General features: G+C 47.0%; 1 protein-coding gene across 6 annotated transcripts in view; it reads left to right on the forward strand.

The window, feature by feature from the left end:
* Window positions 1-26,504, forward strand: part of LOC141159456 (uncharacterized) — a 511,885-nt gene that overhangs the window by 214,195 nt on the left and 271,186 nt on the right. For 2 of the 6 annotated variants that reach the window (XM_073645459.1, XM_073645464.1), the window contains exons 1-4: window positions 10,475-10,599; window positions 10,681-10,754; window positions 16,040-16,151; window positions 21,038-21,112. In XM_073645459.1, coding sequence (XP_073501560.1) covers window positions 10,570-10,599; window positions 10,681-10,754; window positions 16,040-16,151; window positions 21,038-21,112 — 291 coding nt within the window. In that variant the 5' untranslated portion in view covers window positions 10,475-10,569. Of the gene's footprint in view, window positions 1-10,474; window positions 10,600-10,680; window positions 10,755-16,039; window positions 16,152-21,037; window positions 21,113-26,504 lie in introns of those variants that run through there. The other 4 variants (XM_073645460.1, XM_073645461.1, XM_073645462.1 and 1 more) reach the window with 3 other exon arrangements.

Raw genomic sequence — 26,504 nt, forward strand, 5'->3', positions numbered from 1 at the left:
TGAAGACATTGTCTCCGAGAGGCCCATTATCTGGGCTGAATTCAATGGGCAGCGGATCCGTTGTTTGATGGACACCGGGTCTCAAGTGACCACTATGCCTGAGACGTACTTCCAAAGTCACTTTCCTGAAGTCGCTCGTTCCTGCCGGGAACCCACTGTCAAACTGGTGGCGGCTAATCAACTACCTATCCCAGTAGCGGGAGTAGTATGGATGTCTGTGCGGGCATGTGGAAAGGACCTCGGTCGAAAAGGGATTGTACTGACCACCGGGCCCGGAGGCGATGGGCCCATTGTAACCCTGGGCATGAATGTGCTGAAAGAAGTCGGACAGTTCCTGGCTGAGGGCTGTAGCAAAAACAACTGGACCCGCGCCACTCGAGACCCAGCTAACAAGAGAGTGTTCCAGCACCTCGTGCGGGTCAGTCAGATTCAAAAGTTGCCCACTACCTCCCAGTACCTTGGTAAGGTATCGATACTGTTATGTTCTGCTACCAGAGCTAAGGAAAGAGAGGAGATCTGTCCCTACGATAGAACTCAGCTGAATCCCTACGATGTAACAGGGGACCTGATCCTGCGATCAGACCTGCTAAAGTCCTAAGCTAGTCTGTACAGAGACCTATAGATGTGGGGAAGGAATCCCTACAAGTACTAAGGACTGGGAGGAAAATGGACACCTCCTAACAGAAATAGTAGCAGACAGACGAACAAACAACATATATAGAACATAGAGGTCCGTAGACCAAGCAAACTAACAGAGTTAGATACAGAGCACAGAAAGTAGATATACAATGAAGTCCAGCAAAGCCAGAAGGGCGGAGCAGGATTAAATAGGCCAACAAGGTCATGTGACCAGCAAAGGAAAAAAAACCTAAGAGCAAGGTTCTAACAGTACCCCCCCTTCTAAGAGGATCCTCCGGATCCCCTAGGACCAGGCTTATCAGGAAATCTCCTGTGAAACGCTCTGATAAGTCTGGACGCGGAAACATCATCCGACCTCACCCAAGAGTTATCCTCGGGACCGAAACCTTTCCAGGCCACAAGATACTGCAAACTACCTCTATACCGTCTAGAGTTAAGGATGCGAGAAATTTCATATTCCCCGTCCTCCACCACCGGAGGAACAGAGGCAGAGGCGTCACAATCCGATACAACAGCTTTTTTCAACAGAGAGACATGAAATACCGGATTAATTCTCCAGGAGGTAGGAACCTCCAACCTAACAGCAGATTGGTTGACAACCTGAAGCACCTTAAAGGGCCCTACAAACTTGGGACCCAATTTCTTTGAAGGAATCCTCAACCGCAGATTCCTAGAGGACAACCAAACCATGTCACCAACAGCGAACAAAACCTCCTGTCGTTTCCTATCAAAGTAGTCTTTAGATTTTCTGTTGGCCTCCTGAAGATTACCACGCACATCCGTCCAAACTCTCTCCAAATCACCGGAAAAATTCTCCTCCTCAGGCACGGCAGATCCCAACTTGGAGAACGACCCAAACGACGGATGTCTCCCAGAACAACAAAAAAAAGGCGAACAACCAGCAGAAGAAGATGTATGATTGTTCAGAGCAAATTCAGCAAGTGGCAGAAACTCAGACCACCCCTCTTGATTGTCTGCCACAAAACAACGCAAGAACTGCTCAACATCCTGGTTTTTCCTTTCTGTCTGGCCATTAGATTCAGGATGATATCCGGACGAGAACGACAAATGAACTCCCAACCTATCACAAAAGGCACGCCAAAAACGAGCCACCAACTGAGGACCCCTATCAGAAACAATGTCAGTAGGAACGCCATGAAGTCTGACAATTTCCTTGACAAAGGCCTTAGCGAGAGTTTTAGCGCAGGGCAGTTTGACGAAAGGAACCAAGTGACACATCTTGCTAAAACGGTCCACGACCACCCAGATGACAGTAAAACCCTCAGAGGGGGGAAGGTCAGTTATAAAGTCCATAGCCAAATGTGTCCAAGGAGCACTGGGAACCTCCAAAGGACAAAGCAACCCCGCAGCAGGAGTATGTGAGGACTTAGATCTAGCACATATAGTACATTGACGCACCCACTTAATGACTTCCTTCTGCCATCCAGGCCACCAAAAACTGCGACCCACCAGTCTCTTGGTCTCAGAGATTCCGGGATGACCTGCCAACCGAGATTCGTGACACTCAACAAACAAATCTCTCCTAAAGGTCCCAGGCACAAACAACCTCCCATGAGGAGTGTTAGAAGGGGCATTCTCCTGTGCTTTAAGAATCTCATTTTCCAAAACGGAGTCCAAAGCAGCTATCACAACACCTTCTTGTAAAATGTTCTCCTCTTTCTCAGCACCGACTATGGGAGAAAAACTGCGAGACAAGGCATCCGCCTTAACATTCTTAGTACCAGGGATGTAAGTAACGGAGAAATTAAACCGCGAGAAAAACAGTGCCCACCTAGCCTGACGGGCATTCAGGCGCTTGGCAGCATCAAGATATATCAGATTTTTATGATCCGTAAGAACCTGAACGGGAAATTCCGCACCTTCCAAGAAGTGGCGCCAGTGTTCAAATGCGAGTTTAATAGCCAATAATTCCCGATTACCAATATCGTAATTCAGTTCAGTCTCCGAAAAATTTTTTGAAAAAAAGGCACAGGGATGTAATCCATCCCCGTTATCCTGAGACAATACTGCGCCAACCCCCACAGAGGAAGCATCAACCTCAACCAAAAACGGCCTAGTAACATCAGGCTGCATAAGAATGGGAGCAGAGGTGAACCTCTCCTTGAGATACACAAAAGCTTCAATGGCCTCAGAAGACCACTGAACCGCATCAGCACCTTTCCTGGTGAGATCAGTCAGAGGTTTGACAACACTAGAAAATTTTTTTATGAATTTTCTATAGTAATTGGCGAAACCCAAAAACCTCTGTATCGATTTCAAACCAATAGGCCTAGGCCATTCCTGCACAGCCTGAACCTTAACCGGATCCATCTCAAAACCTTTGCTGGAGATAATGTAGCCCAAAAAACTAATTCTCTGTACAGCGAACTCACATTTCTCCAGCTTAGCAAAAAGCGAATTGTCCATTAATAACTGTAATACCTCACGCACGCTCCGCCAATGAGACTCCAGATCCGGCGAATAAATCAAAATGTCATCCAAATACACAACCACATTTTTACCGATCAAAGGTCTAAGGATGTCATTAATCAGATTCTGAAAAAATGCAGGAGCATTAGTAAGACCAAAAGGCATAACCAGATTCTCAAAATGACCCACAGGAGTGTTAAAAGCAGTCTTCCATTCGTCACCCTCCTTCATGCGCAACAGATTGTATGCCCCCTTAAGGTCAATTTTAGAGAACCACTTGGCCCCCATTAACTGGTTAAACAGATCAGGAATCAATGGCAGTGGGTAAGGATTGCGTACAGTAATTTTGTTAATCTCACGAAAATCCAGACAAGGACGTAAACCGCCGTCCTTTTTTTTTACAAAAAAAAATCCAACCGCCACAGGAGACTTAGAGGGCCTAATGTGACCGGCGGCCAAACTTGTCTGTATGTATTCCTCCAAAGCCTTCCTCTCAGGAATAGTAAGGTTAAATAAACGACTTTTAGGAAGAGTCGCTCCAGGGACAAATTCAATAGAACAATCATAGTCTCTATGGGGAGGCAAAACCTGCGATTCCTTCTCAGAAAAAACTCTCCAAAAATCCTGAATAGGAACAGGCAATTCTCCCCTATCCAAAGCTGCAATACGCCCGTTACAACACTTGTCATAACATTTATGGCTCCAGGATTTAATTTCACTGGTAGACCAATCCAGTACAGGATTGTGAAATTTTAACCAGGGCAATCCCAATATTACTGGAGAAGGCAAGTTATTCAACACTACCAAATCCAATTTCTCATGGTGAACACCATTAATAGTGAGAGGAAATTCACAGACCTTGAGAGTAATATTCTTCAAAGGGGAACCATCCACAGAAACCACAGCAATGGGGGATGATAAAGGTTCAGGTTTTAAATTGAGTCTTTCCACGAATCCCCCATCAATTACATTCAGAGTAGACCCACAATCGACAAACACCCGAAATTCCATTAATTTTTCCTGAGCAATCGTGGAAGCAGCTAAAAATACACCCTTGGAATTTAAACAGGCAATACGGGCATGACTGACCATTTTTTTTTCTTTCTTGATACGAAGCTCACAGCCTTTAATCAAATGACCAGATTTTCCGCAATAGAAACACAAGCCTTCAAAAAATCGACGGTCTTTTTCTTGAGAGCGAGGTGCCACCGATCCAATCTCCATCGGTTCACCACTGTTAGTACACACATTCTCATAACCAGAAACTGACATAGCAGAGGATTTGCTCTCATTAACCCTTGCACGCAGTCTTCTATCCACCCGTATAGCTAATTGCATAGCCTGTTGCAAATCTTCAGGTGTAGGATAAGCAATTAGCAGGTCTTTAACCCTTTCACTGAGCCCAGCAAGAAATAGACTTTTCAGAGCAGAATCGTTCCACCCTGTTTGAGTAGACCAACGACGGAAATGAGTACAATATTTTTCCACATTACCTGATCCCTGTTTTAAACGTCTCAACTCAGTCTCAGCTGATGCGACACGGTCAGGATCATCATATAATAGTCCCAAAGCAGAAAAAAAACTATCCACTGATCTGAAGCATGTATCACTAGGTTGCAAAGAAAAGGCCCACTCCTGAGGCTCTTTGCGCAAAAGTGACATTATGAACCCTACGCGCTGGGATTCATCCCCAGAGGACTTAGGTCTCAAACGAAAATACAATAAGCAAGCATTTTTAAATGAAAAAAAATTCTCGGTGTTCACCAAAAAATAAATCCGGCAAACATACCTTAGGCTCCAAGAAATGTGCTCCAGGACAGCTACTCACGTGCTGACGGAGCTCGGCCACCTCCAGAGAGAGTCCCTGCAGGCGATGAGCCAAATCCTGAACCGACACCATGATGGAACAAAAAAATCTTTCCTTAGAGAATTTGCGGGCTGGACTTACTGTTATGTTCTGCTACCAGAGCTAAGGAAAGAGAGGAGATCTGTCCCTATGATAGAACTCAGCTGAATCCCTACGATGTAACAGGGGACCTGATCCTGCGATCAGACCTGCTAAAGTCCTAAGCTAGTCTGTACGGAGACCTATAGATGTGGGGAAGGAATCCCTACAAGTACTAAGGACTGGGAGGAAAATGGACACCTCCTAACAGAAATAGTAGCAGACAGACGAACAAACAACATATATAGAACATAGAGGTCCGTAGACCAAGCAAACTAACAGAGTTAGATACAGAGCACAGGCTAGCTAGAAAGTAGATATACAATGAAGTCCAGCAAAGCCAGAAGGGCGGAGCAGGATTAAATAGGCCAACAAGGTCATGTGACCAGCAAAGGAAAAAAAACCTAAGAGCAAGGTTCTAACAGATACCGACCGAAGCCACAATAACACTGCCGGTGGGACAGACTGTACTCACTTTGCCGGTGCTGGCACATGTGTCCTTAGAGGGCGTGGACATTCAAGTTGAACCAATGGAGGGAGAAGAAGCGCCCTCTGGACTCCTGATTGCTCGAACTCTGGCCACCGTGCGGCACGGTCGAGTACCCGTGCACTGCATCAATTTAAGTGGCACCAGTTTACAGTTGTTGCCCCGACTAGAGGTGGCGCGAGTGTGCGTAATGCCGGAGGCCCTTACTAGAGCTGACGCTATAGGGCTGGCACCTGTGGAAGGAAAGCCATGGACCCTAGAGGTGTCCCTCAATAGCCAGGAACATGGAAGAGAACCGTTGGCTGGACGCCACCTCCTGGAAGAAATGGAAGCTAACCTGACTGAGTTTTCTGCTGGACAAGTGAGGCAGATCGAACAACTTCTACAGCGATATCAGGGAGTGTTTGCACAGCATGAAGATGATTTCGGGTGCACTCGGGACATTCAGCACGAAATACCCACCGGAAATACTGCTCCCATCCGAGAGAGATATCGGCAGATCCCGCCTCAAATGTACCAGGAGGTGAAAGAGCTATTGGCCCACATGTTGCGGAACGGTGTGATCCGTGAAAGCCAGAGCCCCTGGGCGGCTCCGATCGTGCTGGTCCGAAAGAAGGACGGTACCCTGAGATTCTGCGTAGACTATCGGAAGCTGAATGCCTGTACAGTACAGGACTCCTATCCACTCCCCCGAATCGAAGAGTCTCTATCTGCACTAGGGAGCGCCAAATTCTTCTCCTCCCTCGACCTGGCCAGTGGCTATTGGCAGGTCCCAGTAGCTGAGAAGGATCGTCCGAAGACAGCTTTTATTCTCCCTATGGGCCTGTTTGAGTTCAATCGAAAGCCGTTCGGACTAACAAATGCGCCAGGAACCTTCCAACGGCTGATGGAGAGATGCTTGGGGGACCTCAACTTTGAAGCCACTTTAATATATCTGGACGATATAATTATCTATTCCGCAACGTTTGAGGATCATCTCCGCCGATTGGAACAAGTGTTAGAACGGCTACAAAGGCACGGCCTGAAAATTAAGCCTCGTAAGTGTCGTCTCTTCAAACGAGAAATTGAATATCTGGGGCACACTGTGTCCAGTGCAGGGGTGCACCCCACTGCGGAGAAAGTAGCTGCCGTGCAGAAGTGGCCCACGCCCACCAATCTAAGGGAACTAAGGGCATTCCTGGGGCTCGCTGGATACTACCGCAGATTCATTAAAGACTTCGCTAAGATTGCGAACCCGCTCAATGAATTGCTGAGAAGAACAGCCGGGGGAGCCAAGCGGCAGCCCATTCAGTGGGGCCCACGACAAGAAGAGGCATTCCGAGCATTGAAAATGGCGCTAACAGATGCCCCGATTCTGGCCTACGCTGACTTTTCGCAGCCGTTCATGTTGTACACTGATGGAAGCTTGCATGGGCTGGGAGCAGTGCTGGCTCAAGTACAAGGAGGGAAAGAGCGAGTGATCGCGTATGCCAGCAGGTCACTCCGAGATACGGAGAAGAATCCGGACAACTACAGTTCGTTTAAGCTGGAGCTACTGGCACTGGTGTGGGCCATGACCGAGAAGTTTGCTGAGTACCTGTCAGGGTCAGAAGTGCAAGTGTGGACAGATAACAACCCTTTGGCCCACTTGGAGAATGCCAAACTGGGCGCGTTAGAACAGCGGTGGGTCGCAAGGATGTCCAAATTCCAGTATAAAATCGCCTATCGGTCCAAGGCCCTGAACACACATGCAGATGCCCTGTCCCGGGTCACTCAGGCGGGGCCGAAGAAGGACAGAGATGAGGAGCTCGAAGGCGACGAGATCCCGGATTTCAGCCAGTTCGCCGCTGCTGTGGTCGACGCCCAAGAGACCAGAGGGGAGCCGAGGCCCACTCAGATTCTGGGACGTTCAAGAGACGAATGGATACATCTGCAGCAATCCGACCCGGAGCTAGCAAAGTTGAGAGAATGGGTCGCCCTTAATCAGAGACCCGACCAGGAAACCAGAGCCGCTTCACTTCCAACTACCCTACAAATCCTAGGCCAGTGGGAGAGGCTCCTCCTGAAGGATGGCTTGCTATGCCGAAGAATCCAGCTGCCTCGAGAGTTTGATGTTACCTGGCAAGTGGTAGTTCCAGGAGCACTAGTAACACAGCTAGCCCAAGAAGCTCATAGAAGAGGTGCTCACTTCGGAGTAGAAAAGACCTTCCGGTGGTTGCAACGGCTGGTGTATTGGCCTCAACTGCGACAAGAAGTCGAGGGGGTCTGCCGAACATGTCGCCAGTGTGAGTTGAACAAGCCCCCGGAGCAAAGAGCTCCCATTCAGACCATCCGAACTTCTGCCCCCTTGGAAGTCTTGATGATTGACTACTTGATGGTAGGAACTTCATACAACGGTTATGGACACTGTTTAGTCATGACTGATCACTTCACCAAGTTTGCAGTAGTGACGCCCACTAAAGATCAGACGGCAGAAGCCGCAGCCAAGGCCATCTGTCAAGATTTCATCCGGATTTATGGGTGCCCGAAGCGAATACATTCTGACCAGGGGGCCTGCTTCCAAGGACGAGTGATGGATGAGCTATACCGCATCTATGGGATCGACCGTTCCCGGACAACGCCCTACCACCCGCAAGGGAACGGGGCTTGCGAGCGCTTTAACCGAACCCTGTTGCAAATGTTGCGAACACTGGAAGCGGACAAAAAGATGAAGTGGCCCGAATTCGTGTCCGAGCTGGTGTGGGTGTATAATAATCGAGTTCATGCAACCACCGGCTACACCCCCTACATGTTGCTGTTTGGAAGAAGTGGCCGAGAAATCACCGAACTGGAGCTAGACTCAGAAGACCCCGGTCCGGGCAGTAGCCCAAGTACCTGGATTCGAGAACACCAGCGTCGACTCCATACCGTGAGAAGACTGGTTGCTCAGAAGTTTCAGGAAGTAGAGCATGCAGTTCGGCCCCCGACCACAGGTGGATCACTTCAGCCAGGAGACCGAGTGCTGGTGAGGGCTAAACGATTTGGGAGTAAGCTGGACCATCGTTGGGAGGCAATACCATATCGGGTGGTGAAGAAGGTTCACCCAGACAACCCCGTCTACGAGGTTAGGCCCGAAGGGGATGACACAGCGACATCCAGGGTGTTGCACCGTAATATGTTGCGACCTTGCTCCTCTGAAGCAGAAGTCTGTAACAGGGCTGGGCCCTCAGACGTGTTGGCTGAAGTGCCACATACAGGAACCTTGGGGGATGAAGAAGGGTGGGCCACAATGCAGTTGGGCCCGTCAGAACCGTTGGTGCCACTCCCGAGTGGAAGTCAGAATGAGTCAGGAAATGATTTGCAATCACCAGTAGTTGATTCCTCGGATCTCCCGGAGTCTCCTCCGCAAGAAGAGCCCCGCAGAACTGAGCGGGCTAATGCCGGAATTCCTCCTAACCGGTATGCTCAGGAAGAGTTTATCTGGTCTCGAATCCAACAGAAAACGCAGGAGTGTGCCCAACTCCTGTCTGAGCTTGCACTGCCTGGAAGGAGACATCAATTCTGCGAGGAGTCCACTCGCCCGAGGACTGGCGAGCAAAAAGGAGGGAGGAATGTAGAACGAGCTAAAAAGCTTGTAACAGAACTTCAACATGACGTTTCAAGGATGGAGCGAGACTGCCATCTACTGGCCAGAGACAGTCAAGCGGAACCAAAATACACAAAGGAAGTTGCAGGCAGGAGAAATTCAGAGGCTGGACCCGATCAGGTGACTTCCAGGAAGGAGTTCAGAGAGATAAGAGGCCAGCGCGCCAAACCTGAGGGGTCTTTGGCGCCAAGCAGCAGAGAGGAGCAGACGTGCTCCCTGCGTCCTGAGAAACCCCGCGTGACAGGCCAAATCCAGAGGCCTGAGAGGTGCTCCAGCCGGGCACCGATAAAAGAGCTCCGGATCCCTCACAGTTGTGACTCGAGTGCTGTGCCTGCTGAGGATACTAGGAACCTGATCGCTGTGCTGAGTGAGTTCGCGGAACCCGACGTCGGCCGCCGACAGACGAGGCCTGGACCCCCCTATCCAAGGCTCGAGAGACTGCCCCCAACAGCCAAGCAGAGAGGAGCTGCATACGTGAGCAGGGCCGTCACTTTCACTGCTCACCCACGGTACCGGGGACAATTGGGTTTAAGTACTCAGGTTGGGAGGGGGACGGTTGGGGCTAAAGTAGCACAACGTGATTTAATTGAATTTATCCGGAAAGAGACTCACGGCCTAGCGGGAATAACCGGTGATCCCCGCTAGGGCCAAATTCACGGTTAAAGAACTTGTGTGGTGCTTCTCATGCTTGAGGGCATCACCTTACTTTAAGAGACTGCGCCTTATTTTAAGAGACTGCGCCTTACTTTAAGAGACTGCGCCTTATTTTAAGAGACTGCGCCTTATTTTGAGAAATTTCGTATTTTTCTGATATTTCAAACCACTGTTCATTACCCTTGTTGCTAATCCCTTGTTTCAGTATACCTGTTGTATAAAACTGTTTACAAACATTTCTGACTGTTCTCGCCTTGTTGCATTTCGGCACCTGCATTACACAAGGAAAAAGATCGCAGCATGCATCATTTGCTTCCAATATTGGAATGCACCCAGTCATTCAAGTCTATGGATTCGTGAGAAAAATCTGCTTTTTTTTCGGATGAGAGAAAAACGTTTGTTTGACCCTAGCCTGATGAGTAATCAGTAATAACTGCTGCTATATAAGAGATGCCTGTTGTACTGGTCCGCAGAACCATCTAGTTAAAGGGGTTGTTCTGTTAAAACAAGTTATCACCTATTCCACCAGACAGATGATAACTTGCTGATCCATGGTGGTCCCACCGCTGGGCCTTGAGCTTTTATACCCGACGGGGAGCTTTTATTCTTACAAAATAGTGCAGCACGTACAGCTATTGAGGTCCGGTTGTATAGAGCAATGCTTCTTACAGGAAATATCATTTATTTTGTAAGCAATGTCACCCTGGCTACACATACCACAAGATCATTCAGGTAGGCAAACACGTTACTTCATACAGTCTGCTGTGTTAGTGACTCATTGTTGCCACAGGACAGTGTGTAGTCTGCAGAATGAGTTCTGTGCTCCTTACTGATGAAAAGGTAAGGAATGATCTCTTCTAAATACTTTCTAAAATTATGCTCATTAGGTAATAAATATTTCATGCCAGTGCTTCCTTGCAGGGAGAATGTGGAAGGTTCTACCGTGTGGCCACCAATATAAAGCATGTGTGTGGGATGCTGCTCAACATGAAAAGGTATCGTCACCTGGAGAATGTAGTCTTCTTACTTGTAGCATATAAAGGTATAAATACTGAGGCACCAAAACTTTATAGAAAGCAGCACCATAGCCTTATTCAGGTTATGGATTATGGACAGATTTGGGTAGATTTTTTTCATAGTTACTGTATATTATTTATAGCATAACCCAAGGGTGGACACTGACAGCTTGGGGCCCCTGTGCAAGAAATATGTTTGGGCCCCCCTCCTTTTGTGGCAACTAAGCTATGTATATAGATATATACAGGTGCATCTCACTAAATTAGAATATCATCTTCAATACAAAAAATGAACCTCATTATATAGAGTCATTACAAACAGAGTGATCTATTTCAAGTGTTTATTTCTGTTAATGTTGATGATTATGGCTTACAGCCAATGAAAACACATTATCTCAGTAAATTAAAATAATTAACAAAAAACACCTGCAAAGGCTTCCTAAGCATTTAAAAAAGTCCCTTAGTCTGTTTCAGTAGGCTTCACAATTATGGGGAAGACTGCTGACTTGACAGATGTCCAGAAGGCAGTCAGTGACACACTCCACAAGGTCCCAGAGTTTCAATTTTCATTTGGAAATTAAGGTCCCAGAGTCTGGAGGAAGAGTGGAGAGGCCATAATCCAAGCTGCTTGAGGTGTAGTGTGAAGTTTTCACAATCAGTGATGGTTTGGGGAGCCATGTCATCTGCTGCTGTAGGTCCACTGTGTTTTATCAAGACCAAAGTCAGTGCAGCTGTCTACCAGGAAATTTTAGAGCACTTCATGCTTCCCTCTGCCGACAAGCTTTTTGGAGATGGAAACGTAATTCTCCAGGAGGACTTGACACCTGTCCACACTGCCAAAAGTACCAATACCTTGTTTAAAAACAACAGTATCACTGTGCTTGATTGGCCAGCAAACTCGCCTGACCTTAACCCCATAGAGAATCTATGGCGTATTGTCAAGAGGAAGATGAGAGACACCAGACCCAACAATGACGAGCTGAAGGCTGCTATCAAAGCAACCAGGGCTTCCATAACTCCTCAGCAGTGCCACAAGCTGATCGCCTCCATGCCACGCCACATTGATGCAGTAATTGATGCAAAAGAAGCTCGACCAAGTATTGAGTGCATTTCCTGTACATACAATTCAGTAGGCCAACATTTCAGATTTTAAAAACATTTTTCAAACTTTTGTTATAAAGTATTCTAATTTACTGAGATAATGACTTTTGTGTTTTCATTGGCTGTAAGCCATAATCATCAACATTAACAGAAATAAACACTTGAAATAGATCACTGTTTGTAATGACTCTATATAATATATGAGTTTCACTTTTTGTATTGAAGAACTGAAATAAATTAACTTTTTGATGATATTCTAATTCAGTGAGATGCACCTGAATATATCTATATTGCATAGTCTCATCTCATTATGTATAGTATATTGCCGTCCCTTATTACACAGTGCCCTCTCTTGTTATGTACAGCACCGTTCCTTAACATATCGGATTCTCTTGTTATTTTTGTTATTTATAGCACCTTGGCTTTATTGCATACCCTCCTCTCTTGTTAGATGTATAATGCAATGATGGCTGATGGAACATGGGAAAGCTTCCTTGCTGATGGAGGAGCTGATGGACTGGTCTTCTGGTCAGATGCTGCTCTATCAGCAGTCATTTTATATCTAACAAGAGAAGATGTAATAAAGAGAGGGCGCCGTGATTACCAAAAATAATGACATTACGCTATTTAACGGACTATGCTACATATAAAAAGATATAATACTATGTAATAATGGGACGGCGCTGTACATAACAACAGAGGACGTTATGTAATAATGGACCACCCCATACATAAATAGAGAGGATGGTATGTAATAAAGGACTCCCCTTCCAGTAATAATGTCCCCCATACTGGGCCCATTCCTGGTATAGTGTGCACCATCATGGTTCCCCATACTGGTAGAAAGTTCCCCATCCTGGTCCCATTCCTGGGATAATGTACCTCACCCTGACTTCCACATCCCCGCCATGTCGCATGACGTCACTGTCATGCGCCCCAAGTCACGGGCCCGCCAACATCAGCTGTCGGCCTCGGATTGACCGGCGGTATGTATCGCAGAGAACCGGCGGGTCACCTGCGCCGCAATACATTTCAGCTGTATGTGTGTTCTCGGATGAACATCCAGCTGAAATAGCCGATGATGTCGGTAGACCCCTCTCCATCTACGGGCCCAAGCCTTATACATCGGCGATATGTCCACCCCTGGCATAACCACATCAGATACAAAGGCAAGAAGTACATGGCTGTAGTAGTGCTACATTTTCGAACAGCTTGCTGGGACTAGTAGTTTTTTTACCACTATAAATACATACGTAGGGGACAGTTTGATTTTATAATTAGTTTTATTTTTGTTTCTTGAGGATTTATATTTATGGTATTGAGCACATTATAGGCATTGCATACAGGTATTGTTTTTAGCCCATAATTCATTGACTTGCATTTAAACATTTCTATTCCATTTTGCATCTGCCGTGCCCCCGGGGCCGTGGGGCACTCGGCACCGGGCCTTCAGGAGCTTGAGGGGTATCACGGTGGCTGGCCCGGTCCGTGGCCCAGGGCGGACAACTGAAAAATGGGGAATGTATATTGGGATAATAGGTTTGGAAATGTTCGTGACGCCACCTGTGGTGTCTGGTGAGGATCACTAGCGCTGTGGCAGCCCACTGAGGCCGGTGTTAAGGCAGCTTGCATGGTATAGCTCCCCACAGGTGGAGCTAGGCCTCAGGGCAGCGTAGATGAAAGGATGCAGGGACAGATGGGACCCAGCCGGGTCAGAGCAAGAACAGGGACAGACACGATAGTCACTTCAGTACCTTTTACTGATGGAAATTCAGGCACGTCCCGGAGCACTGTAGGGTGAGGGGTGCACGACCGGATTCTCCCCAGTGAGTGGGTGTAGGGCCTCCTGTTTCTTGCCTTTGTGTGGTAAGTTTCTGACCTGCCTGGAGCTAGGCCTAACTTTGTTTCTGTTCTGCACCTGCTGACTTGGTGATAGGGCCTTCTGTTGGAGATCACTCTCCCTATTCTTTGGGGTCTCCGTGATTCCTGACCCTGGTACGTATCAGCTTTTGGTGATCCTGGGACATGTAGTTCGCCAGGGGTTCCAGTTGTTTTCTACTGGTCATGAAGATCCACGTAGACTCGGACCCGATGTCCGGTATATGCTTCTGGGGTGAGCTTGTAAAGCTCCTCTGCCCCCTATGTTACTTTCTTCCACTTGCCTTCGGCCCCGCTTGGGCCCTCACTAGGCTTCAGGGCTGCTGGAGGCCTAGCTTGCCTCACACAGCAGCTTGCGTGCAGCTACATCCTGTCTCTCTGCAGACTGAACACTGACTGAGCTGCATGGCTCCACCTTCCCTTTATATATCCCTATCAGGGCTCCCTCTGCTGGTATGAGGTGGAAGGTGGAGGTGTTTGCATGTAGTGAGGGCCTCTTGTGGAGAAATCCGTTTATGCACCTGACGTGCCCCTTGGGCCGCGCGGGGAACCTGGAACCGGGCCCTTTTGTGGGATGCTGGGGGCTGTAGCCACCGAGGCGGCGACCCGGTCCAGTGGCTCAGGGTGGTCAAACCAATGGCAGTCTATTTATGTGGTTTTGATGATATTAAATGTCCGACTACGCCACCCGTGGATTGCGGTCAGGATGAACCGCCGCTGCAGGCCAGACCGCTGAGGCTGGTGTTGTGGGTGCAGCCGAGTGTAGTACAACTCCCCACGGGAGCAGTATAGCCTCAGGGCAGTGTAGAGTGATGATGGTGGTGGTGGTGCGGGGCGTCCTAGTACTAGTAGTGCCGATGCGGTGAGAAAGCACAGAGACAAGGTGTTGCAGTTCAGGTTCTTTACTCACAGTTCTCATCCAGGTCACTTGTGCACAGATAGGACCGCCTGAGCTGTGCTGCGTCTATCAGGCAGGGGGCTCGATCAACCCCCAGGCAATTCCGGAGTGTGGCACAGGACTCCCTTCTATCCTTTCGTCAGCCGTGCCCCACCAGTGACACTACTTCTGTCCAGCTGCCTCGGGTCTTCTCCTGGGAGGACTGGGTGTCCACTTCCCTGACCCTATGTGGTGTGCCTTCCTAGTAGGTGTAGTGAGGGGTCGCACCAGTAAATGATCACGACCACCGGTTCTTGGTTAAGGATTAGTCACCTCCACCAACTTGGGATCCTGTACCCTGTTCTGCCAACACGTCACCCGTAATCTCCTGGGTCCTTAGGGTTCCTTCTGCCTTCGTGTCTCTGGGCCTTTCTACACTTTGGGTACTTCTCTTTCTTTGCTGTTCCTTTCTGTTCCTGTTCCTTTCTGTTTCTGTTCCTTCCTTCTGGCTCCGGCCTTCACCCTAGGCCTGCCTCATGGAGCTGGGCCCAGACTGAGCCACAGCTACCTGTCAGCCCTCTCTGGCTGAACTCCTTCTCTCTCTTCTCCTCCTGCCTGAACTGACCCAGAACTAAGATGGTGCCCACCTCTTATACCTCCCTCTAGTGTATGAGCCCAGGTGACTTGCAACTAATGGGCTCCTGCCTATGCCCAGAAACCGTCCCCTCCTGCTCCTACATCACTGGGTTTTCCTCCCCCCTCCCCACTCCAGCCAGGGACATGATCTGTCGTGCCTGCATTACTGTACTAATGGGAGCACCGTTGAGCTGTCCCCCGGAAATGGGGTGTGTGTGATGCATGCAGCTAACTGAGTCCCGGTCCACACACCATCCTTACCCGGGAGTGGGATATCACATCTCTGGTTGAGGTGCAATACCTCTGTAGCGACTGAACCCTCGGGGCGCTACACACCCCTCTAGGATCTGTGGCACTGATGCACAGCAGGGGCACCACACATCCATATATGAGCTACTTTTCAAAAAGTTGACGGAGCAGTCATAAAAATGCTAAAAGTAAAACATTTTCTACAACTATGAGGTGCACAACATTTCAAGCACTTTTACACCAGAATTATAATGCAAACTGATGAATTGGGTCTTAAGCCTTTAACAAAAATCTGACAAAAATACACATGTAAAATGGACAACTGAAAACACAGTACAGAACAAAGACATGTACAATGTAGAAATTTTAAAAAGGAAAAAATTATAAAATATTAGGGTTTCCTACTAGCTGTAAATTTGCAGACCTCTTGGAAAAGGTGATTGTCCTCCATTGAGTGTAATTAACAACAGTTTTGTCTGTGATCTGTGCTTTGAAGAATGTTATTTTTTATTGTTTTTAACAGATATATTGGAAGAAACAGTGTAGTGGAATGGGCGCTTTTTCACCTTCAGATGCAGATACACAGCAGAAGAGATTTGCTCTTCAATATCAGCAGCTTCTCAAAAAATAATATGGTAAATAAATTCATACTGGTGTAAAATATTGTCTTAGAATATTCAGGCTGTATCATTTAAAATGGTTGTCCAGGTTTGTGATGAAAGACTGCAATCACTCTATGTGACTGAAGACTTCTGAATCCTCACAGCGAGTGTTGTCAGGATTCTCCGATGCCAGTGATGAGAGTGGGTGGTCATTGGACTGCAAATATACAATATGCATACGTCTAGCTACATTCCGACTAGACATGACAGCACTTGCTGAATTCACTTGCATTTAGAGAGGCTGTTCTCGTTGTAAGATGACCGCCGGAGAGGTCCTTGAGGGGAGATATGTATCATTGAGGTTGGTATCTTCGGTGATGTAAACCCAGGAAAAGCATGCTTCAGCACACGTAGTGCTGAGAGGGTTAATAGGGCGCATCTGGGCCGGTTTTTACGAGCAGTCATAAGATGAAATGGCTGCTCACATATCCCCACGCCAGGGGGGATGCAATGGCTGCAATGAAACAAAGAGTGAAAAATTTAAAGGGGTCTGAATACTTTCCATACCCACTGTAGAGTCTATCCTGCAGTATGTCACACAGGTACCAATCTTCCTGATATGATCTCTTTGCACTGTAATGAAGGAGGCTCTGTCCCTTTCTGTGACATCATCCCTCATAGTACAAGCTCCATTCTAGACATAGAACAGTTATGCTGGCAGGATGCCAACTGTGAGAGACTGCAATGTGCATGATTGACCAGGGCCCTTCAAACTACAGGAAGGTTCCAATGGCAACTGAAGAGTAAATAGAGTCTAGAGAGTGATCTGTAGGGAGGTGATATGTGTAAAACAGGGCAGATTTAAAAATGGGTTACATTAGCACAAATTAATAAAGATTTGTGTATATTATTATAAGTTCACATTGTGATTTTGGAAGTAACCCTTTAAGAATTATATCTCACCTCTGTGCAGCATTCACAGTTACACTGCTCAGTACTGCTGTATAATAAATGCTATGTTCTGCTCCTGAGGCTGTCGTAGAGAGACAGGGCAGCAGGTCCTTCTCTTTTCTATCTGTGCAGTGAATGGAAGACAATACAGCAGTTAGAAGAAGAGCCTGTAAAGGGGAAAACTAGTGAAAAATGTAGGATACAAGTACCTTCATGGGGCAGGAAACAAAGCTTGAAAGGGTGCAGGAGGCACATGGCTAGTATAAATAGGACATGGTTATGCAAAAAAATGTTAACAAACTTCATTTTAACAAGTTAGTTAATCAGATATAAATATAAATTATATAATCACATTCCTTGTTGCTCAAGATATCCCTCATCTCTTTGGGCACACTTTTGAACATAGAGGTTATGCAGCAAGAAAATTCCAATATTATTGACAACTGACCAGCAAGATTCAAGGGTAGACCCGCACTAAAAGCTGTAAGTAAATGCCTGCAACTCACACAATAATATATATATATATACAGACCAAAAGTTTGGACACACCTTCTCATTTAAAGATTTTTCTGTATTTTCATGACTTTGAAAATTGTACATTCACACTGAAGGCATCAAAACTATGAATTAACACATGTGGAATTATATACTTAACAAAAAGTGTGAAACAACTGAAAATATGTCTTATATTCTAGGTTCTTCAAAGTAGCCACCTTTTGCTTTGATGACTGCTTTGCACACTCTTGGCATTCTCTTGATGAGCTTTAAGAGGTAGTTACCGGAAATGGTTTTCACTTCACAGGTGTGCCCTGTCAGGTGTAATAAGTGGGATTTCTTGCCTTATAAATGGGGTTGGGACCATCAGTTGTGTTGTGCAGAAGTCTGGTGGATACACAGCTGATAGTCCTACTGAATAGACTGTTAGAATTTGTATTATGGCAAGAAAAAAGCAGCTAAGTAAAGAAAAACGAGTGGCCATCATTACTTTAAGAAATTAAGGTCAGTCAGTGCGAAAAATTGGGCAAACATTGAAAGTGTCCCCAAGTGCAGTTGCAAAAATCATCAAGCGCTACAAAGAAACTGTCTCACATGAGGACCGCCCCAGGAAAGGAAGACCAAGAGTCACCTCTGCTTCTGAGGATAAGTTTATCCGAGTCACCAGCCTCAGAAATCGCAGGTTAACAGCAGCTCAGATTAGAGACCAGGTCAATACCACACAGAGTTCTAGCAGCAGACACATCTCTACAACAACTGTTAAGAGGAGACTTTGTGCAGCAGGCCTTCATGGTAAAATAGCTGCTAGGAAACCACTGCTAAGGACAGGCAACAAGCAGAAGAGACTTGTTTGGGCTAAAGAACACAAGGAATGGACATTAGACCAGTGGAAATCTGTGCTTTGGTCTGATGAGTCCAAATTTGAGATCTTTGGTTCCAACCACCGTGTCTTTGTGCAACGCAGAAAAGGTGAACGGATGGACTCTACATGCCTGGTTCCCACCGTGAAGCATGGAGGAGGAGGTGTGATGGTGTGGGGGTGCTTTGCTGGTGACACTGTTGGGGATTTATTGAAGGCATACTGAACCAGCATGGCTACCGCAGCATCTTGCAGCGGCATGCTATTCCATCCGATTTGCGTTTAGTTGGACCATCATTTATTTTTCAACAGGACAATGACCCCAAACACACCTCCAGGCTGTGTAAGGGCTATTTGACCAAGAGGGAGAGTGATAGGGTGCTACGCCAGATGACCTGGCCTCCACAGTCACCAGACCTGAACCCAATCGAGATGGTTTGGGGTGAGCTGGACCGCAGAGTGAAGGCAAAAGGGCCCACAAGTGCTAAGCATCTCTGGGAACTCCTTCAAGATTGTTGGAAGACCATTTCCAGTGACTACCTCTTGAAGCTCATCAAGAGAATGCCAAGAGTGTGCAAAGCAGTCATCAAAGCTAAAGGTGGCTACTTTGAAGAGCCTAGAATATAAGACATATTTTCAGTTGTTTCACACTTTTTTTGTTAAGTATATAATTCCACATGTGTTAATTCATAGTTTTGATGCCTTCAGTGTCAATGTACAATTTTCATAGTCATGAAAATACAGAAAAATCTTTAAATGAGAAGGTGTGCCCAAACATTTGGTCTGTACTGTATATATATATATATATATATATATATATATATATATACACTGCTCAAAAAATTAAAGGGAACACTCAAATAACACATCCTAGATCTGAATGAATGTGAAATATTCTCACTGAATACTTTGTTCTGTACAAAGTTGAATGTGCTGACAACAAAATCACACAAAAATCATCAATGGAAATCAAATTTATTAACCAATGGAGGCCTGGATTTGGAGTCACCCCCAAAATTAAAGTGGAAAAACACACTACAGGCTGATCCAACTTTGATGTAATGTTCTTAAAACAAGTCAAAATGAGGCTCAGCATTGTATGTGGCCTCCACGTGCCTGTATGACCTCCCTACCATGCCTGGGCATGTTCCTGATGAGGTTGTGGATGGTCTCCTGGGGGGATCTCCTCCCAGACCTGGACTAAAGCATCTGTCAACTCCTGGACAGTCTGTGGTGCAACGTGACGTTGGTGGATGGAGCGAGACATGATGTCCCAGATGTGCTCAATCGGATTCAGGTCTGGGGAACGGGCGGGCCAGTCCATAGCTTCAATGCCTTCATCTTGCAGGAACTGCTGACACACTCCAGCCACATAAGGTCTGGCATTGTCCTGCATTAGGAGGAACCCAGGGCCATCCGAACCAGCATATGGTTTCACAAGGGGTCTGAGGATCTTATCTCGGTACCTAATGGCAGTCAGGCTACCTCTGGCGAGCACATGGAGGGCTGTGCAGCCCTCCAAAGAAATGCCACCCCACACCAATTCTGACCCACTGCCAAACCAGTCATGATGAAGGATGTTGCAGGCAGCAGATCGCTCTCCACGGCGTCTCCAGACTCTGTCACGTCTGTCACATGTGCTCAGTGTAAACCTGCTTTCAGCTGTGAAGAGCACAGGGCGCCAGTGGCAACTTTGCTAATCCTGGTGTTCTGTGGCAAATGCCAAGCATCCTGTACGGTGTTGGGCTGTGAGCACAACCCCCATCTGTGGACGTCGGGCCCTCATACCACCCTCATGGAGTCGGTTTCTAACCGTTTGTGCAGACACATGCACATTTGTGGCCTCTAGGAGGTCATTTTGCAGGGCTCTGGCAATGCTCCTCCTGTTCCTCCTTGCACAAAGGCAGAGGTAGCTGTCCTGCTGGTGGGTTGTTGCCCTCCTACGACCCCCTCCACGTCTCCTGGTGTACTGACCTATCTCCTGGTAGCACCTCCAGCCTCTGGACACTACGCTGACAGACACAGCAAACCTTCTTGCCACAGCTCACATTGATGTGCCATCCTGGATGAGCTGCACTACCTGAGCAACTTCTGTGGGTTGTAGAGTCCGTCTCAAGCTACCACGAGTGTGAAAGCACAACCAGCATTCAAAAGTGACCAAAACATCAGCCAGAAAGCATTGGTACTGAGATGTGGTCTGTGGTCCCCACCTGCAGAACCACTCCTTTATTGAGGGTGTCTTGATAATTGCCAATAATTTCCATCTATTGTCTATTCCATTTGCACAACAGCATGTGAAATTGATTGTCAATCAGTGTTGCTTCCTAAGTGGACAGTTTGATTTCACATAAGTTTGATTTACTTGGAGTTATATTCTGTTGTTTAAGTGTTCCCTTTTTTTTTTGAGCAGTGTATATACAGTATATATATGTGTTTGCTTTATTCAAGTGACGTTTCTGATTTACCTGTCATCCGTTATGTTCCAATTCTGATAGATGTACTTGTGAATGGAATATACGATATAGTCTGTGTGCCGTATATATTCTATGACATGAGATAATTATATGATAAAGCCACATGCTAGATTGATTTTCATTTTAATTTATTATTTTAGAAAAAGGATTTTGAAAAATTGAAGAGTTTGTTAACTGTGTGTCCAAAGCAAAGAAGTCCTGAAATTCTCCAACAGGTAGAATAAAAGGCTTATGTTTGTTCTGGGATATTGATTAACTATTGTAAGTGCTGCTGGTGTGCAATAATTACTCCTAACATGTCATTCATTGCTGTGGCTATCTGGATAAAAGGCTCTTATCACCTGAACTACATTCCTGCACCCACACATTACACCTGGCTGAATAAACAGTGTAATCGGTCAGCTACTTATATTCTGCTCACCTGTATGAAAACAGATACTGTGTCTTATTACTGAGCACACAGCAATGTACAGGGACATCGCTCAACCAGTCATTTACATCAGTGTTTATGTTGTTTTGTTTCCATTCCAGTTCCCTAGTACTCTCTTTTTGTGAACAAAAGGCACCATGTCAGGCAACCGGAAACTTTCTCCTATGTAGTTGGAATAGGTGTCAAGGGACCCTTAGTGATATGGATTCTAGGGGATTGATCTACATATACATATATGAAAATATTACTTTTTCAGAGTTATATTAACGTGCAACATTATGCCTCTTTAAATATTGCTGCCCAACCAGTCATTTCCATTTCTGAAGTTAACCTGAGTTTTAATATATCAAAATAAATGTTAAAGATTTATTTCCATCCCATAAAGTTATGAAATATCTCCAGGATATGCCATCACTTTCTTAATGATGAGGTGCTGATCTCTGGGATCTCCACCAATCCTGAAAATGTAGTGGCCACAGCGCTGATTTAGAACTGTGGCCCATATTGTTTTTCCACTGTAGAGAAGTTAGGCTCCCACAATATTCTAATGATGGCATATTTTACCAATATGACATCACTTTCTGTAATGAGAAAGCCCTTATAACCCTTTAATGACCTGTGACGGATATATCTGTCATTTGTTGCATCTCTATTAGGGTTGAGCGAGTATGTTCTGTTCCGAGTATGCTCTGGCCGAGCTCCGAGTATTTACAGCTGCTCGGTGATATGGTTGAATCGCTCCCGTGGGCATGATTTGCAACTGTTTGACAGCTTTATTACATGTGAGGAATGTGTAAGAAATAGACATTCCTCTCATGTAATAAAACTGTCAAACAGTTGCAAATCAAGCACACGGGAGCGATTCAACCATATCACCGAGCAGCTGTAAATACTCGGAGCTCGGCCCGAGCATACTCGGCGAAAGGGTTAATAGAACATACTCGCTCAACACTAATCTCTATGTGTAGATAGCACACAGAAGCTTTATATCCACACCGCACACAGTTTTTAGGAGCAGACACACCATAACTCTGATCACATAAACTTAACAGCTCAGATGCCACTGTAACAACTGTGGTATCTGAAGAGGTACTCAGAGGAAGGTCCCTCAACGTCCACTCTGCCCTCAATGCAATAAGCTTGCATAGGACCGGGATGGCAGCTCATGGCCTAGTGAAAGCCAAGAGACATTCCGTATCAGTATTTCTATTAAGCCCTGACTCAAATATTAAAAATTCCAATCACCCCCTCTATGACCTATACAAAAAGAAACAAAAAATATTGTAAAAATTGTAATAGGAAAAAAATCACTATACTTCCTGCAAACAATGAACCCTCACACAGCTCTTTACTTAAAAAATATGAAGGTTATAGGTGTCGAAATATAGCAATATACATAAAAGTTCATTAAAGAATAAAATATTTAAATTTTACTGTACCAAAGGATAAAGTTAATGTCACATGTTTAGCACAGTTAAAACCATATACTGTACCTTTATAAACTTCCACTCGACAGCTCTGGAGAGCATTATCAAACAGCAAACAATACAAGAGAATATAATTTTAGACACAGACACTGATCAGAATACATAGTTATTAAATCCAGTGAGCTACAAGTGACTACTCCTCTATGTAGACACTATTTCCTTTTTCTTCTCGATCCAGCCCAGCCCTTCTTCCAATGACCACAGAGTTTGTTTCCAAGACATCTATGACCCCTTGTTTCTCCAGCTCATCTGTACCCTCTACACAACACAAGTGCTCCCCATATTAACCTCTCAGTGACTAAGTGTCACGGGTGTGTAATGCAGGTGCCGGAATGCAACGCACAGAGACACAAGGCGAGGACAGTCAGTGGTGGATATAAATAGTTTATATATATATATGCAACAGGTGTTCTAAACAAGGGAATGGTAACAGGGATAACAAAGGGTAATTTGAAGTATTAATGCAAAGTCTCTGAAGATAGTGTGATGCACTCAATTGTGGGAGTCGCTGACTCGCCCAGGAGGATATGGGGGACTCGGTACCTGGGCCTTTACCTTCTGGGTATGTCACGGCAGTCGGCTCCCGGGCCCGTACCCTGGGGTCACTCTTTAAAAGGGGTTTTGTTAACAGTTTTGTCTCGTGATGCCACCTGTGGCTCCTGGTAATGGGTAACAGCGCTGCTGCAGACCTCTGGGGGTGATGGGATGGCAGCTGAGATGTTTCTGCTCCCCACAGGCGGAGCGGGCCCCCGGGGCAGGGTTGATGGAAGGGATGCAGGTGAGAGATGGCCCGGTCGGGTTATGGTAGAATAACAGACATGCACACAGGGGGTTCGCTTCCGTACCTTTACTGGTGTAGGCGGCAGGTACAGTCCAGGGTACTTGATAGGAAGGGTGTGTGACGCCTCTACTCGCAAAGCCCATGTTTTACCCTGGGTGTTGGGGGACTCGGTGTCGGGCCCTGTTGGAGAGATGGGATGCAGCCGTGGCCCGGGCCCGACCCGTGCTCAGGGCCGTCACATTAGAAAGAGATGGTGTGGGCTTGTCCGGGTTGAGTGGCTGATTAACGACTACGCCACCTGTGGTGCCTGGTAAAGGGTCACCAGCGCCGCTACAGTCCGCTGAGGCCAGGTGTCATGGCGGCCAAAGTTCTCACTGCTCCCCACAGGCGGAGCAAGGCCTCAGGGCAGGCAAACAGGAAAGAGAGGGGGTAGTAGTACGGGGAGTACGGGCACCGCGTCGCATGGTATGGCGCGTAATGAACAGTCCGGAGGCCATAGGGGTGAACTTCCAAGGCTTTTACTCACTCAGAGATGACAGCGGGAAGGCGACTCCCTGCTCCCCGTGGAGTCCCGCGGCCACCAGGGACGGGGTCCGACTACCTCCGAGGAAGTCCAGTGTTCGGTAGTGACCCTACACCAGAGTGTTCCTGCACTACAGACTTCCCCCTTTCCCGTCTGTGCGTGTGTGGATAGGCCAGGACTCCCTCTGAGCTCCTCTCAGGACTAGGGCACGGGTGGCAATTCCTCTCCATCCGATGCCCGGTGGGATCCTCAGGGCCTAACCGGGCTTTCCCGTCCAGGACATGGAGTACAAGGTCGGGTGTCGGGGGCCGGTACCCCTTTTGCAGCCGGAATCCCTCTGAATAGATCAGGTAGGCGAGGACAGGTGGCGTACTCCGCTCCGTCTGCATCCTCCCCGGAACCCATTTGCTAGGGAGCCACACTCTAAAGCTCCCGGGGCCTTCTTGATCCTGGTCCTTGGCCGGGTTGAGACATTCCTTGTCTACAACCTACCTCTCGTCCCAAGGCCAGGGTATGAGGGCTGTGTCCCTTGCCGGTGCAGGCCCACACAGGATCTGCGCTCCCGAAGGGAAGTAACATTAACACACAGCAGTTTGACATCACAGTACGACCACTAGAACAGCCGAAGAAGAACCAAGATCAAAGATGGCATTCTATTAAATATGAAATCTAAAGTGTAACTTACTGGTAAGTCCTCCACCCTCACCCACTAACTGGTTCCTACCACTTTGTGTTCCCCAGTCTCCCTGTAACCAGGGGAGCAGCACCTAGTGCATACTAGCTCCCTCTGGTGGAGAAGTGTGGTGTTGGATGCAAGGCTGGGTCGCAACCATCGCACTGGGCTTACCTCAGAGGAGGAACACCACACTCCATTAGAGAAGTGCAGCATTCCTGTGGCGGTCGAACCCTCAGGGGTGCCACAGGTGCACTTCTGGACTCTCCCCAGTGAGCGGGTATAAGGCCTCCTGATCCGTTTCTTCTTCTCACTCTGAAGCTTCTGACCAGCCTGAAACTAGGCCTAGCTTCTGTACTCTTTCACTCTCCTAACCTGTATGCTTGGTGGTAAGAACTTTCCTCTGGATACCACTATCCCTGGACGCTGGGGCCTTCATGGTTCCTAGTTCTGTAAATGATTGTAGGTTCAGGTTGATCAGGGGTCTAGAATCCTCCAGGTATACCGGTTATTCCTACTGGGTGTAGAGGACCCTGTAGGCGAGGACCCGGTGTCCGGCTTGTGTTTTGGGGTGAGCCTAAGATGGTCCTCTGCCCCCATAACTCCTCTCACTCTTCTCCTTGCCTCCGGCCACGCTCTAGGCCCTGAGGCTTCAGCACGTGCTTTATGCCCTGGCTGGCCCTCAGCACAGCAGCTCACATGCTGCTTCTTCACTGAACTAAAGTGCCAGCACACTCTCCCTACCTAACTTCACCCTCCAGTATATATATCCATAACAGGCTCCCTCTGGTGGTATGAGGTGGAAGGGTTGAGGTGTCTGTTATGTAATGAGGGCCTCTTGTGGAGAAGTCCGTCCATGCACCCTTTTTGGGTCCTGTCGTACCTGTAATAGCAGGGTGCCACATTCCCCCCTAGTACAACTCAGTACTCCTGGACTGAAGCATTTTTTTTTTGTAAACAGGTAACAACAACAATTACAATTATAATAACAATAACACATATCAAAATTACAGTGAGTCCCATAACCAGGTGTCCATCTCACTGGTGAAGGTGCAACATGAGCAGCATGAGGGACCCATCTGAAAACCCTCAACGGGGCATGGCTACAGGGCATAAGTGATCCAGGAGTTGGACCACGTCTTCGGCCACGCCAAACGGGTTTTTGTTCAGTGGTCTTTTAATATAAAACCAATAAGGGGCAATTTAATAAGTGCAACTATTTACAGGGACAGTTTTTGGCTGCTCACAGTCCTCAGCCTGCAAGTCTTTATACCCTCACGGGTAACTAAAGGCACATATATACATTTTTCAGTTCACACACATATAACTGTTTGTACCCTTACGGGTAACTATTTACACAGTAGGCATTTGGTACCTTATTCCCTATACCTGGTAGGGATTTGGCCTTGTGTGCTGCGTGTGGATCTGGGTAGCACTGGGGTGATACTGGTGTCTGTCTCTAACGTGCGTGCACTATCCGCTAACCTATCAGGTCTACGTGCGGGTAAGTTATAGAACTGCCTCAACATCTCTATAGGACTGGCAAGTGCACTGTTTATTGGACCCTCAGGTTCTGCTTCCACTGGCGATAGTCTTCTTACTGGGGACTCTTCCTGTTCCTGAGCAGGTTCTTCTAGGGTGTTCACAGGTCCTTCTTGTGGCTGACAGAAGTGTATCACTGATATTATAACTGCTTCATCGAGTTGAGGCCAG

Source organism: Phyllobates terribilis, unplaced genomic scaffold (assembly GCF_046119375.1).
Source record: "Phyllobates terribilis strain yellow unplaced genomic scaffold, ASM4611937v1 Scaffold_1__5_contigs__length_1240528914, whole genome shotgun sequence".
Taxonomy (NCBI): Eukaryota; Metazoa; Chordata; class Amphibia; order Anura; family Dendrobatidae; genus Phyllobates; species Phyllobates terribilis.